Source organism: Penicillium canariense (assembly GCF_028826845.1).
Source record: "Penicillium canariense strain IBT 26290 chromosome Unknown utg000002l_segment0_segment0, whole genome shotgun sequence".
In the NCBI taxonomy this organism is placed as follows: domain Eukaryota; kingdom Fungi; phylum Ascomycota; class Eurotiomycetes; order Eurotiales; family Aspergillaceae; genus Penicillium; species Penicillium canariense.
Genome location: NW_026622729.1, coordinates 3777313 through 3791219, shown reverse-complemented (window position 1 = coordinate 3791219; position 13907 = coordinate 3777313). Strand labels below are relative to the sequence as shown.

At 52.0% G+C, this 13907-nt stretch overlaps 4 protein-coding genes across 4 annotated transcripts; 3 read left to right on the top strand and 1 right to left on the bottom strand.

Annotated features, from left to right (window-relative positions):
* Positions 1-453: 453 nt before the first annotated feature.
* N7482_004548 (CAAX farnesyltransferase subunit beta RAM1) lies at positions 454-2748 on the top strand (the record flags this gene model as incomplete). Its single annotated transcript, XM_056686673.1, has 7 exons — positions 454-998; positions 1360-1515; positions 1580-1654; positions 1740-1870; positions 1942-2059; positions 2128-2406; positions 2487-2748. The coding sequence occupies 7 exons, from the start codon at positions 454-456 to the stop codon at positions 2746-2748; spliced, it is 1566 nt and encodes a 521-aa protein (XP_056545415.1).
* Positions 2749-6069: 3321 nt separating this feature from the next.
* Positions 6070-6650, top strand: N7482_004547 (uncharacterized protein; the record flags this gene model as incomplete). Its single annotated transcript, XM_056686672.1, has 2 exons — positions 6070-6094; positions 6304-6650. The coding sequence occupies 2 exons, from the start codon at positions 6070-6072 to the stop codon at positions 6648-6650; spliced, it is 372 nt and encodes a 123-aa protein (XP_056545414.1).
* A 2161-nt stretch (positions 6651-8811) lies between these two features.
* On the bottom strand, positions 8812-10545 carry N7482_004546 (carboxylesterase; the record flags this gene model as incomplete). The annotated part of the gene is made up of 1 exon (XM_056686671.1): positions 8812-10545. One exon carries the CDS (start codon positions 10543-10545, stop codon positions 8812-8814), a length of 1734 nt encoding a protein of 577 aa, XP_056545413.1.
* Positions 10546-11935: 1390 nt separating this feature from the next.
* N7482_004545 (uncharacterized protein) lies at positions 11936-13864 on the top strand (the record flags this gene model as incomplete). Its single annotated transcript, XM_056686670.1, has 4 exons — positions 11936-12247; positions 12318-12630; positions 12687-12764; positions 12822-13864. The coding sequence occupies 4 exons, from the start codon at positions 11936-11938 to the stop codon at positions 13862-13864; spliced, it is 1746 nt and encodes a 581-aa protein (XP_056545412.1).
* Between the last annotated feature and the right edge of the window lie 43 nt (positions 13865-13907).

The window sequence follows — 13907 nt, the reverse complement described above, 5'->3', positions numbered from 1 at the left end:
GCCAAAACCGCCCGTTTGGTTCTTCTTTGTGTTGACTGGACCGACTGGCGCACTAGCCCCGTTTGGGAGAGCGCATTTCCATCTGAAACAGCACCCCAATAGAGGAGGAATAGAGAAACGGAGTAATGCACATCATGGGGGAGCCACAAAGCATTTGCACTGCGCCCGCAGATACTTGGATTTGGGTTGATGAAGGATTATGAATGATTATGAATGATTGGGAGTGATTGGGAATGATTGGGGATGAGAAGTGGTTTGGGTCCCACCAAAATGGAAAGTGGGGAGAGAACAATCGCAACGTCCATCTTTGGCTCATTCATTGCGGCGCGAACAATACCCGCATCTGCCCCCGACCCAGCGCCAGGACAATGGACTCGACGTGAATGAGGCCTTGCCTTCTTTCATCGCAGTCGATCGCCGTCTCTACCAGTACCATAAAGAAGGCGGCCGTCCATGCCACCCATCATCGCAGGGCGACCCCGACGCAAAGTTCGCTTCCCAGCCGCTGCCAGCGCCAACCCACCGCCCCAGCAGAAAATCATATCGACGCCGCTCGCCACCGCGCCGCACCAGCAGAGGTCCCAGCAGAGGCCCCAGCAGAAGCGCCCGGGGGAGACCCAACCTTCTTCTCCGAGACCCAAGGGCAAATCCTCCGGGATGGCCAGCCAAGACGAGCCCCGGCCGGGGATCCCAGCCTTATTCACGCAGCCGCCTCTCATCCGCGACCCGCTCGTGACGGAGACGACTGATCTGCAGGACGCAACCCTGGAGAAATGCCTGCCGTTCCTCAAGGGCCTCCATACCAGTCAAAAGGGCCCCTTCAATGCATGCGGCGTGCCTGCGCTCCAGCGTGACGATCATGTCGCCTACCTCTACGATTCCCTGGAAGATTACCCCGCCGGCTTTGTCGCCATGGATGCCAGTCGCCCATGGATGGTTTACTGGGCGCTGGCTGGCTTGACGCTGTTGGGCGAGGACCCGACGCGCTTTCGTGAGCGGTAAGTGTGTGCGCTTATACTATTATGATCCCATCGCTCGATATCCGATCTGATATGCCCTCTCTCTTTGCTTCTTTACGATCAAAAATTATTTGCCTGTTTAAGTGTATCATCTCAACTCGGTGGTTTTTTATTTGTTTTTTGGTTTATTTTTTTTTTATTACTGGCCCCTCTGGAGGCTGGTCCGTCGGTCGACTGTTGCCGCCAGGAGTAGACTCTGCCATGCACCGCGGCTTCCTCGGGGACCTCGGGCCAACCTATCACCGGCATGATATGAGAACAGGTGCTCATGCTATTGATGCATTCATATTCATAGAGAGCAAACAGACTAACTTTGATTTTTTTTTTCGCTTACTCGCAGGGTGCTGGGAACACTTCGTCCCATGCAGAACCCCACCGGCGGCTTCGGTGGCGGGCATGGCCAAATATCACACCTTGCCGGAAGCTATGCGGCCGTTCTCGCACTCGCCTTAGTTGGGGGCGAGGACTCCTTTGCATTGATCGATCGCCAAGCGATGTGAGTTGTTCCTCTACGCCAAACAGGATCTTCGTTTAGCGCGTCTGACCAAGGTCCTTGCTAGGTGGCGCTGGTTGGGCCGATTAAAGCAAGCAGATGGAGGCTTCAGTGTCACGGAAGGCGGGGAAGAAGACGTGCGGTAAGTCAGCACATATCATGAGATTATTCCAATGTCCCCCCGAGGAAATGCGAGATCTGGGTCTCTAATCTCTGCCGTCATACAGCGGTGCATACTGCGCGGCAACTATTATCTCACTCCTCGATCTGCCCCTGACTCTGCCGCCTGATGCAGAGAAAGCCCGAGCAGTAGGTCTCGAGACTCTGACGGACGGACTGGCAGAATATCTGTCACGCTGTATGGTCCTAATTTCTATTTCCTTTTGGTGGTACCAGTAGCTTGCTAACAGATCTCGTTGTACTTCCCAGGTCAATCCTTCGAGGGTGGCATCTCCGGGAGTCCCGGGGTCGAGGCGCATGGAGCATATGCCTTCTGTGCACTCGCTTGTTTGTCTATTCTGGGACCACCTGAAGAGACCATTCCCAGGTATGAAAGATGCCGGATCATCCCGAGGTATTCACGCTGGGAGCCTGTCACACTGACTGCGTTTGAAGGCACATGAATGTACCCCTGCTGCTGTCATGGCTGTCTGCTCGGCAGTATGCCCCTGAGGGTGGCTTTTCCGGCCGAACGAACAAGTTAGTCGACGGTTGCTACAGCCATTGGGTCGGTGGGTGCTGGCCCCTGCTGCAGTCTGCTTTGGATGGGAAGCCACAATCGCCTGGTGCTCCCCAAACAACAGTCGGAAATCTTTTCAGTCGCGAGGGACTGGACCGATATATCCTCGGATGCTGTCAAAACCCCAGGGGCGGGCTTCGAGACAAACCGGGCAAGTAAGTAGCTGCTGCTCCCGCCCCATCCTGCTGCGAGGGATTGTCTTGCCTGTGCAGCTGTCACTAACCGTGGGACCCAGGCATGCGGATTCTTATCACACCTGCTACGTTCTGACAGGCTTGAGCGCAACGCAACACTACCACTATCGCACGGACTTGAGTCCCTCGTCCAGCGAGAACTTTGCCTCGGCGTTCTCCTGGCAGTCGTCGCCTGTACGTTCAGACGACAACGTGTACGAGAAGAGCGACTGTCTAGTCGCCTTTCACCCGCTCTATGTCATCCCGCACCAGGCGGCCGCGAACATGCGGGTCTGGTGTGAAGGCCAGCCCATTGCGACCTAACGGACAGAGAGGGATGTAAGCCGATGGAGTGTCATCTGGAGGAAACCAAGAGTGAAACGCCACGGCAGCCGATGGTATCCCCGCAAGAGTTGAACGGACGGTAGTGAAACGAAAGCCCAGGACCTCAGGGCGGTAGACTCGTGCATCCCAGGTTCTCCATGCCAGCGAAGGGAAGGGACGGGCTCTAGATGACCAGAGGCTCTGAACGATATCTGACATGCAGGACTCGAGCATGGGATGAACCTGGCTTTCTTGGGAGGGCCTGTGGGACCTGTCACTTCTATTACTGGGGGCTATGTCATCGCATGGCCATCTCGTTGGTCTCTCATTGGGGCCCAGAGACTCTTTCGGGGGTTTCCCGTGGGAGCCACGCGGATGAATTGGCCCAATGCATAGCGAGCCGAACTTGGGAGCGTGCGAAGACGCAAGGGAGCACTTCGGTCAGGGCGGCTGAAAGAGTCTGCCGATGGACGCGAGTGCAACGTCGGACTCCGAGACTCTGCTCGGGTGAGAACGAGCTAGGGGCCAATTCGTCACCGGTGTCTTGTGCTGTATCTTGTAAGCTCGCAAGCGACTGTTACTAGAAGAATACCTCCGGATTACTATGGAAATAGGACTCCGTCCCTATTGTTGCCGTCCAGCCATGTAGACTCTCTCGACTACGAGCCTAGGCCGCGAGAGTTTCTCGGTACGGCGTATCTCCGTAGCAGCACTAGTTAGTTATTACACTGCAGTGAGTTGAATATCCGAGATCACCATCCTCCTCCAGAACTCATTCTACCGCCATCGCAGTGACGATCCCTCGATTGTTTGCCATCGCGCGGACAGACCGGCCCCGTCTCGCTGCAGGTGACCCTTTCCGGCAAACGTCCTCGTCAATGCCCGGCAACACGGGGCGCAGATAAATCAACGCCCTCCCCACCGCACATGTTGCCAACTCATCACTGCGTCCGACGCCTGTCGAGTAACTTTGGCATGGAACTGCCACTTCAAATTGTTCCGGCCTGGCCAGAAAGGAGGGGTCTACCCTTGAGCGTCGGGCCTATTACAGACGGCCATACCGATTGCGCGGGGGTGCGTGCATCATCATCCCTCCTCCCGCATCAATCAGATCCATTTCGCCTTCGGAGGATCAGAGTTGTCCCTCGTCGCCAACTGTCTTCGGCCATGGCTCCCTTGTGCCTCCAGAGCCCACCCGTCCCAAACGCGTTCTGCACAACATGAACGGCCCTAGCCCCGCTTGGCGCCAATCATTGCAGCTCGCCGGTGGATTCCTGCAGCGCGCCTCCGGGAAAAGATCCAGCAGCGGCAAAGGAGGACCATCATTCCTGTCTGCTTTTCATTGAACAGCTGCTGCGTCTACTGCGGGGCACGAAAGAGAAAGTAATGGACCCAGCGCGAAACTCAAAACCGGCCATTGCGATCGGCCGACGGTGATGATGCAAACCCACTTTCCAGGGCTACCGTCGTGAGCTAGGCTCTCTTCTCGCTGGGCCCCATCCGGAGGCCGGGCATGATCTAGCTCCATTGAAGTCTGATTCTGCAAGCGATTGCAGCAGCCGGAGCTAAGCTAGCCAGCTGTTAGTTGTCAATGCCCCTCTCGTCTCTCTCGCCCCCCTCCTCGCCTGTCGCCCGCTAGGTACCAGGCCTATCGAGCACTCCACTGTGCCTCTCGGTCTAGTCTCCGCGGCCTGGTCAGTTTTCTGGATCGGCGAATTGCGGGCGGGGGTACCCTAACCCCCCGGGGCTCTTTCCCCCCAAGGACCAGGACCCAGGACCGGGCCCCGGAGGTGTGTCCCTCCATTCGGCTTGATTCTACTGGCAAGCAGCCATGCCAGCGCATCAGTACCGGGCTTAAAAATAATCCGCCGGAAACACGCAGAAAACAGAACCAAGCAGAACAGCACTTTGTCTTGAGAGACGTCAAGAGGCAATTGCGGGCTTTTTGCCTCGAGTCTCGCGACCCAGGGGTGGACATTGCGGTCCCGTGCATCCGTGGCATCAACTGCCCTGTCTCTCGGGCTACTGTATGTTGCTCTTTGCTTCGCTGTCGAGGCGTTGCGTTTCATGTACATCCAATACGACCCAGTTTTCCATCCTGCTGGCTGTCGCGTATACCCGGACCCATACCCACACTCATACCTCGTCCCCCGAGAGTTTTCTAACGGTAGGTTTCGGAATTGGCGCAATACTGAAATTTCGAAATTTAAAAACTTTACTTTGCTGGGATTGCGATGTGTGGTGTTCTCTGGCCCTGGTCCTGTAGGGTATGGACTGTTGTCCGTCCTATCTTTTCCCTCTTCAGGTTTCTGCGCCAGCTGAGACGACCATATCCGATCCTTCCACGAAAACAAAATGTTTTTGTGGCTGTTTCTGTTCCTGTTTCTTACAAACTTACGCTAGGTACAACTCTTATTTATTTTTATTTTTAATTTTAACTCTTTGTGCGCTGTCGTAATTGCAGCCGTCCATTCCCCATTGCCCATTCCCCCTCCTAGGCCTGAACCTAGGATGCTCCGTACTTGGCCTGCTGCTGGACCGGTAGAAGGTACACTGTGGACAACTCATAGTATGATTCTTCTGGATCAATGCATTGCAATGCCCCACCTGTTTCCATAGAAAGTAATCAAGTATAGCTTGGAGGCAGCCGCCATCCGGCCTTCTCCCGTCTCAGTGGATCTTATTCCAATTTTTTGGGATTTCCATTTTAATTTACCCAATTTTCTTTTCTGCTTTGGTGGTACGGGGCACTGTGTCTTTTGTATGTGTGTATATGTGTGGCGTGGCATCTTCCAATGTCTCCTTCGAGGCCTTTAGTTCTTTAGTTCTTTAGTCCTCGTTCTCTTTCATCTTCTACCCTCGCGCCTCCCTCGCTTTCTCCATTAACGCCTAACCAAACCCTAGAAACCAGCCGCGTTGGTTGTGTCAGTCGTGTCTAGAACTTGCCCCTCTCCTCCCACGCAACACAAAGGCACCAGGCATTTCACGCTAGCCTCGCCTTGCCAGCAAACAACAGATCCCCCAACACGCCCGAGTTTAGGGTCGGCGGCGTTGTCGGCCCCGTCTATGAGAGCAGTCGACGACGTTGGGCATCACTATCCGCATACCTAGGCCTAGGTCTCTTGTGTAGCTGCATCGGCCAGCAGCTCAGCCTCAGCCCTACCCGCTACCCGTCGCGCCGACAACCAATCCATTCAATGCTGTCGGGGTAGCCGCCTCATTTTTTTTCGTTGCGAAGTCGACAGTGGGCAACGCCGCTTCCCGATCTGCCTTCCGTTTCTGCTTTCACTTGGGCATCCAGTCCGATCCCATCGCGCTGAGATGTACTATATCCTTTATCTGGCAAGTACGTGGCTAGCCTCTGCGCGACATTGTACCTTGTTTCCCATCGCGCATTGCATTGTCCTGCCCCGAGCCAGGCACGTCGGAATCGAGGCAAACGGCCGTTCCACTTGCCAATTCCAATGGCCGCTCTTTCTTCCCCCCTGATTTGCCCCCTCCAAGCCAATCAGAAAACCAAGATCAAAGAAATAACCGTCTAACATTTTTCTCCAGGCCTCTGCCGGCGCCGCCGCTGGCCAGAGCCTTCGTACGAAGCATACGCCACCACATCAGGCTACACCTGCGTGGTCCGCGTGCACAACCGGGAGTACCAAACAGATACTATTTACAAGTCGGAAGTGCTCGCCCGCGAAAGTGCCGCTATGCGCGCATACCTGATTTGCCGCAATTTCTCCGTCAATGACGGCATGTACCCGGCAGGTCACGACCACGGCGGCGTCGTGCAGGGAATCCCAGTTGCTATCGGCACGGGGCGCAAGGCTAGCCGCGATGATGACACGGATACCTCCGTCAGCAGCAGGGGGGCAGCTGGAGCGGGGGCAGTAGTCCGGAGCGGATGATGAGGATGGAGCATGGCAGCGAGGTAGTCTATGTTCCTGCATCCGAGGAGCTTGGTTATGCGAGGCGGGAAATGTGATGTGATGGTTCACTGCGAGCCGGCCTGCTTCTTAGAGGAGTGTGGGGGCAAGATCGGGGATTCCTTTCGACTCGGATGAGGAAGGAAATGGTGGGGATGTGGGGTTGGTTTACGATGTTATGACTTATGACGATAGCTCTTTGCATACTCTGCATTTCTTTGAAGCATGGAACTCTGCTCTTGATAGATGGAAAAGCTGCGGCTCTGTTGGGTTACGAATGCTCATTATGACTCTTTATCATGACTGTTCTTTGCGGCCCACAACGACTGGATCCGGGCTAATGGTCCATAGAGATGGTGGGTTGGGATCAATATTCCATATTGTTGCCTTCGCGATGGAAAATAACCGGTGGTCAGTGGCTGACTTATTTCCGAGATTGAGTGGGTGGGTTCATCTTAACCTTAAGATGTCGCGGGAGTATCTTACTCTCAGATATATCAATGCCTGCCGCACCAATCAGGGTCGTGCTGGCGCTTATGCCGAATCCCCCACTGAAGAAAAAAGGAATTACCTATATTTGCTTTTTAACAAGAAGCATGTCAGGAATTCCCCACCAAGCTACCTAGTGGAGCGTATCTTTCGATCCATGCCATTGGTGGCACAGGTCACCCTTGTTATGGCGTCACGTATGAGAGGATCATCATGCTCATGTTAAGGAATGAAAGATATGTACTAAGACACGTGATGCATTTGAATGATGAATGTGATTCGAGATACGAGATCTCCATCCCATTTACCGTCGTACCATGTCCAAAGTCAAGATATCTCGTCAACTGTCTCACCACCACTTCCGTTGTGGAAAAACTTGATCTCGAATCATTCCGCTACTTTGATATCGACACCATTGTCAAGAAACTCGGGAATTTCGAGCCATTCAACTATCATGGAGATCCCGATTTCAAGCCGTTGCCCCCAAAATGAATGGCCTGAACAGGTTTTATCCCCCATCGCTGCCGTAGCAAAACTTTCAATCAGTGGTCGCTCCCGAAGTTGGATAATATTCTTGTGCCTCTGACAGTACACTGGATCATACCGGCCGAAGCTGGAAGGTGTGCAAATGGATTTCCAATCACAACTAGACATCTCCCCTATGTAAACTGAAGCTGCGGAGATTAAAATATCGTTGTATTTTGGCTGATGCGTAGCTGTCTTTGGTTGGACGAGGAGGCTGTAGTTGGAGACTCATTCCCAGGTTCACACCCAGGGCCAATGGCCGGCGTCAAGATCTCGTATCCCTATAATCTGAGTTTTTGACAAGGCTTCCCAGTAGTCCTCGTCCTCCATAATCATCGTATAAGCCCAGGGGAAAGTCAGTAACGTCTAGCGGTAAATTAGCACCCTGGATCCTCAAGAGGCGAAGTGACAAATTTGCCCACTTGCCTGAACTTTTATCGAGACTTCCAAATACTCCAATGCGAGCCCACCCCGTGGGTAAAAGGAACCGTAATCGGGTGCAAGGCTGAGTTCTAACGAGATCGGGCGCAGGTCAGTGTATCGCGACTGATTAACCCTCCTAACTGCTGCCGCTACAGATGCTGTTTTACAGAAAGGAGTCGAGATGTTCAAGATGACTCTTTGCACATGCAATAGCGAAATGAAGTTGACTTTCACAGCGAGAGAGAGTGCCATATCGTACGCGCAGGGGAAATAAAGGAAGCAAACGGATCAAGGCCAACTGTGGTGGGTAAGAATATCATTTAACAGCAGAAGGGGAGAAAAAAGGATCACAGCGTAGAAGGAAAGGAACACAGCATCAGCGCGAGGGCTGGAGTTAGCCTGTCCTGTGGCGTGACTCCCACAATCAGATGTAGGCAATTATGTCGCTTGTGGAGATTATATAGTGCATTAGGATGAGTGAAGAATTCGTGACCATTGTGAGATTGATAGGATATTACCGGAAGATATGTCTAGTGTCGAGGGATAGTCTCGAAATGATCAGGAGTAAAAATGCTAAGACTTCATTCGTCTGAAAGAATAGACAGAGTTGGATTCACAGTATATGCACAAAATGAGTTGAATAAGATGACCTCGAAGCCTTCTTCATATCAGTAGAAGAGGCCGCAGGAGTTTATAACTCTATCCATTACACTGCCATTTCTCGAAGTACCTCGGCAGAGCTCCAAAAGTCGCATCTTTTAGCCAGTTCTTCATAGGAATCCTTGTCATGCCCAATGGCTTTGAGGCCTTCGTTTGGACCACCAACTACTCGAAGGTTGTATTGACCCAGTGAAATTTGATCCATGGCGTCATCCCAGTTAGTTATTGTCCCATGTCTTCGAGATGGATCTCCAAATGCAGCGAAGGAAGCCCAGCTACTACTCATTTCCGTGGACAACTTTATGTCCGATGGCGAAGCCAGGAAAGAGTATCTGGTCTTCGCCAGATTAAAGACATAGGGAATATCACTGAAATGTGAGATACCGAGGTAAGAGGTCCCCATCTCGGCAAATAGCGGAGAAAATAGGGTCTGGTTCAAGACGTAGAGATAGTTCGAAGTCTTCCCGTCGGAGTATTTATGATTCATTTGCACCATATGCAGACTTGGGCAAGCATATTGGGCGTCTCGAAGCATTCGGCTTGCACGGAAGTACTGGGCTGAAATGTTCTCTGAGGACATGTCCGAGAAGGATGTAACAGAGTATAGAGAAAGAACTCTCTGGACGTTTCTCTTCGAAAAGGCTGGAAACTGGGAGTAAATGAACTGGACAAGATCCGTGGTTGAGTTGAGTGTGGATGGTGCAAAGAAAGACTGATCGTCTTCAGTCCAGCCAGCAATAATGTCAATGTCGTGAGCGAATCGACCAGTTGTCAATAGCGTTGAAGGGCTGTCAGGAATAAAGGTCGACGGAGATGTCGGCTCAAAGACATCAAACCCAAAATTGCTAACGCTAAACTCGTATTCAACCGCAGCTGACAGCAGTCTGTCAAGCGGCAGTTCCCGCAGGCAAGCAAACTCGGCCTCGCTGCTGGAGGATGTGCAGTTGATTTTCTTTATCAGCTCACTCGTATGTACTGCTGATATGTTGCTAGCAGTGCCTGAGTCTGCAGAGGCGCTGCCTGATTGCATGATAGCCCTTTTGAATGGGGTCTTCGGTATATCTCCGCCATAGGCGGTGATCTGAAGGCCGACTCCAGTAGCACCATCACTTTCTCCAAAGATAGTGACATTATCAGGGTCTCCACCGAAAGCTGATATGTGCTGCTGCACCCAAGAGAGACCGAGTCGCTGGTCAAGGAGGCCCGCATTAAGAGAGCCCGTTGCGTTCAAAGCTGGGGATGCAGCAAAGCCAAATACACCGACTCGGTAGTTCATAGCCACATACATTACAGGGAAGCCCTGTTGAACGGCGTTGGAGATCAAGGACCCTGGCTCGTAGATTGGATCATAAATCTGGCCGATGGAATCTCCGCCGCCATAGATGTATACCATGACAGGAAGCTTGGATGTCCTTGATGTGTTGGCTGGTCGATCGACACGTAGAGTTAGACAATCTTCTGAGATGTGGGTTACATTGTCAAAAACTGCAAGCCCCTGGATAGGAACCTTCTGCTGTGGGCAAGCTGCACCTGGCTGAGTGGCATTTACCACTGAGCCATACGGATAGCTGTAGGGCTTGGGTGCCGCAAAACGATTACTGCCACCGGTATTCTGACCGAAGCGTATGTTAATGAACGACTCGATATTGCTGGCCGATGATCCGTGAAAGCGAACACGATTTTCTATGTCCACAATGGCATGCTGTTTATGAAGAGCACTTGCGTGACCGCAAGCTGAAAATAGACAGAGAAAGATGGCTGCAACGGATTTAAACGCCATGGTTTAGGGACGGATTCTCGAAGTCTCCGAGGGTTTGGCTGTCTCTGGATTCTGAACTGATTGTGAAGGGTTCTGCAGTGGAGCGTTATATATGTTGGACCAGAGTTCAGAGCGCTATCTGAAAGTGTTTCGCAACTAATACTGAAGTAAGATGTTTTAGATTTACACTAACCCAAAAGAGCAACCATCGCGAAAGATCCTCCAAATTTCAAAGCTTAGATCCGGCGGGAGGCTTACATTTGCACTAAATCTTACTTTGAAATATTTAGCCCCACAATGCACTAGGCAGCCCTATAGTCAGCGTCTTGCATGCCATTTTGGGAGACTGGTCTCTCAAAAAAAAGAAATGAAACACCCGTTTCTTCAAAGTTATCTACGATACGACTGAGTCGGGCTAGATTTTCAACTATTTGAGGGTTGTTCTTATTACCACCCTGTAAGCAGCAACCCATCGGCTCTATGCATGGCCATCAGGCCCCCGACGTATGACAATTCTAGAAGTTCATGAGCTTAGTCAAGGGTTGCCATCATAACCTCTGCAGGCATTGCCGCTTCCAAAAGTTGCTTGCGAGCACTTATTATGAATCATCATTACCCGGGTAGCCCTTGCGGATGCTAGTGAAATTCCCCCATTGCGTATTTGGAACCCGGAAAAGCGCCGGGATTTTGCCAGAACGCTATCTAATTGAATGACTCTGAAAGTTTCTTTATATTGGAGAATGACCTCTTGTTCGTTCCACTTTTGCCAACAGCATCTTGGTCGAAGTGTATCGACTCAACGTGGAGAGGAGCCAAAACTAGACCAATCAGCAGCATCACGCACAAGCTCCGAACCCTACTTCATAGAATCTTGGGCACTGCAGATATTCTTAGTGAATTGCCATAAATACCCACCCCTAGGTAAGCAACACCTCCGGCCTTGACTAAGCTCTCGTGTCTAGCCGGCTCAACGAACGTATTAGATCAAGCCCGCTCAGAGGCTTGCCGAGTGTTCTGTCATTTCTGACACTCAGCCAGAGACAGAGTAGGGCAAAGATCGCCCTTAACGTAAAGAACACCGATTAGATTTGAAGGCATGTAAAGGCTGTGTTCGCTCCCTTCATTTAAAGGGCTCGTTTATAGCTGGGAGTGGGATTAGGCTAACCATAGCTCATTAGATAGTTCAGACTCTCAGTAGCTCGATTAAATTTGTGGTAACTAACTTACTACCTAACTAGTTAGTTAAATAAGTTACCAAGAATGGCTGATTCACCAAGAGTGGGAATCGAGCAAGTACCAAAACCTTATCCAGCCACATCCGGTCATAGCACAGCCACATATCCCAGTGCCGCACTGACGTCACCAGATCAGCACTTGGCCAAGGCAATGAGACGAAGGCCAGCTGTTGGCAATGGCCGATGTTCCTGGATCGCCCTCGCTTGTTGTCGACAAGCCCACTGTGCTGACTGGGGCCAGTCGTATACTCTCCAGTTTTCTCCACAATTCCTGCGCAACGCCTCTGCGTCATGCTCACAACTTGGGCGCGTGCTGCCTTACCTCCTTCCGTTCCCCTTCCTTGAACTATGAATTCAAGCTTCAACACCCCGAATTGACGCCTAACGGACCATACCGAGTGAGGAATAGACGGGAACATACTGTGAAACATGCTGCCAGCAACGCGGAGCTGTTCACCCTCCATCTCGTCGGCGAGACGTCAACTATGGTGGCTTGGTGGTAGAGCACGCTCGCTATCCGCGAGATCGGTGTCAATTGCGCTGAGCAACTGCCGACAGGGGATATCAGGACAGCGAATAAATTTGCTATCCGGAAAAGGAACCGGGACAAGAGCTTCGCATAGTTCTTATCTGTTCACTGCCCCGCGAGCCCTCGCTGGGCAAAGCCAGGAGCGGGCTTTCCGAAGGGCCAACTACATTGAGAAAATCGGCGACAACGAACAGACGGAGGAAAGGATGGAAAAAGAAAAACTTGAAACCAGGGTTGATGAGCAACATGACCGGCCTCGGCGGCAGGTATTAGATGAGGAGGGCAAAAAGAACCCACCACCGAAAACGCAGTCAGAAAAGTGGTCAGAGGACATGACCAAAGGTAAGAGTGGGAGGATTCTCCTAAGAAATATTATGGGCATTAACAGGCTATTTTAGGAAAAATGTTGACGACGCCGTCGCGACTTTTCAAATTGATCATTCCACTGACCACGACGGACCAGGGTCATGACAAGGGTGATTTAGTCCTGAATGCAGCACCAATGACCTTCATGTGACTGACATTGCGAGCAGGCGTCGAACCCATTGCTCTCCTAGTTCATCCCCAACAGCCTCTGTCATACATAGAGCGCTTAATACAGTCAGAGTTGCCGCCTATTGATGGTGAATGCGAGAAGCGCCCACCAGCCATATCTTTCATTGCCCTTCAACACGAAGACAACGCGATCAAGCCTAGAAAGAAGATCGAAGATGACATCGACATGGATGCAATCTACAATGACACCCATGGCCAAGAAAACGGCCAAAAGTCCGGGGGTGGCGCACCAATTGAGCGACGGCGACGATCGCGAGAAGAGGACGCGGAGACATACAGCTATCCCCGGAAGACAGACTCTAGTCTCGACCCCCTGAATGGAGAGCCCGAGCGATTCGTGCGGTGGTCTCAGGCTACCGAGGTTGGGGATTTCCTCCGAGATGCTGCTCGTACCCGTGAGTTCATTGTCACCATCGAAGGCGCACCAGCGGGACTGGGTCAGATCAGAATTACTGTGCCATCGTTCAACGAGCGCACATACTTCTTGCGCATGAGGCTGCGGAAGCTCTCACGGCAGATCCAGGGAATTGCCGAGGTCAAGCATGAATGTGATGTGATGGCTCTTCGCGGAGCACAGCGTGTCGCTATTGGAGGCTTTGGAATCCTCGCTACATGGTGGTTTACAGTGTACAAATTAACCTTCGAAACCGATTTGGGCTGGGACACGATGGAGCCGGTGACATACCTGGTCAGTTTGTCTACCCTGATGGGCGGTTATCTATGGTTCCTATACCACAATCGGGAGATTTCGTACAAATCCGCGCTCGACTTCACCGTCAGTGCCCGCCAGCGAAAGCTCTACCAGCTTCACAACGTCGATCTGCAATTATGGGAATCTCTCATCGACGAGGGGAAGGCTCTACGGCGGGAAATCAAAAGCATTGCAGCTGAGTATGATGCTGAATGGGACGAGCGCGTCGAAGAGCAAGACGAGCGAGTTACTCAGGCCCTGAAGTCCCACCGAAACAAGGAAGGTGAGAAAAAGAGCCGCGGCGATAAAGACGGCGCGGATGACGACTGAAGAGAAGGGGGCTTTCGCGGTGGGTATCATTTTGGTTCATTTG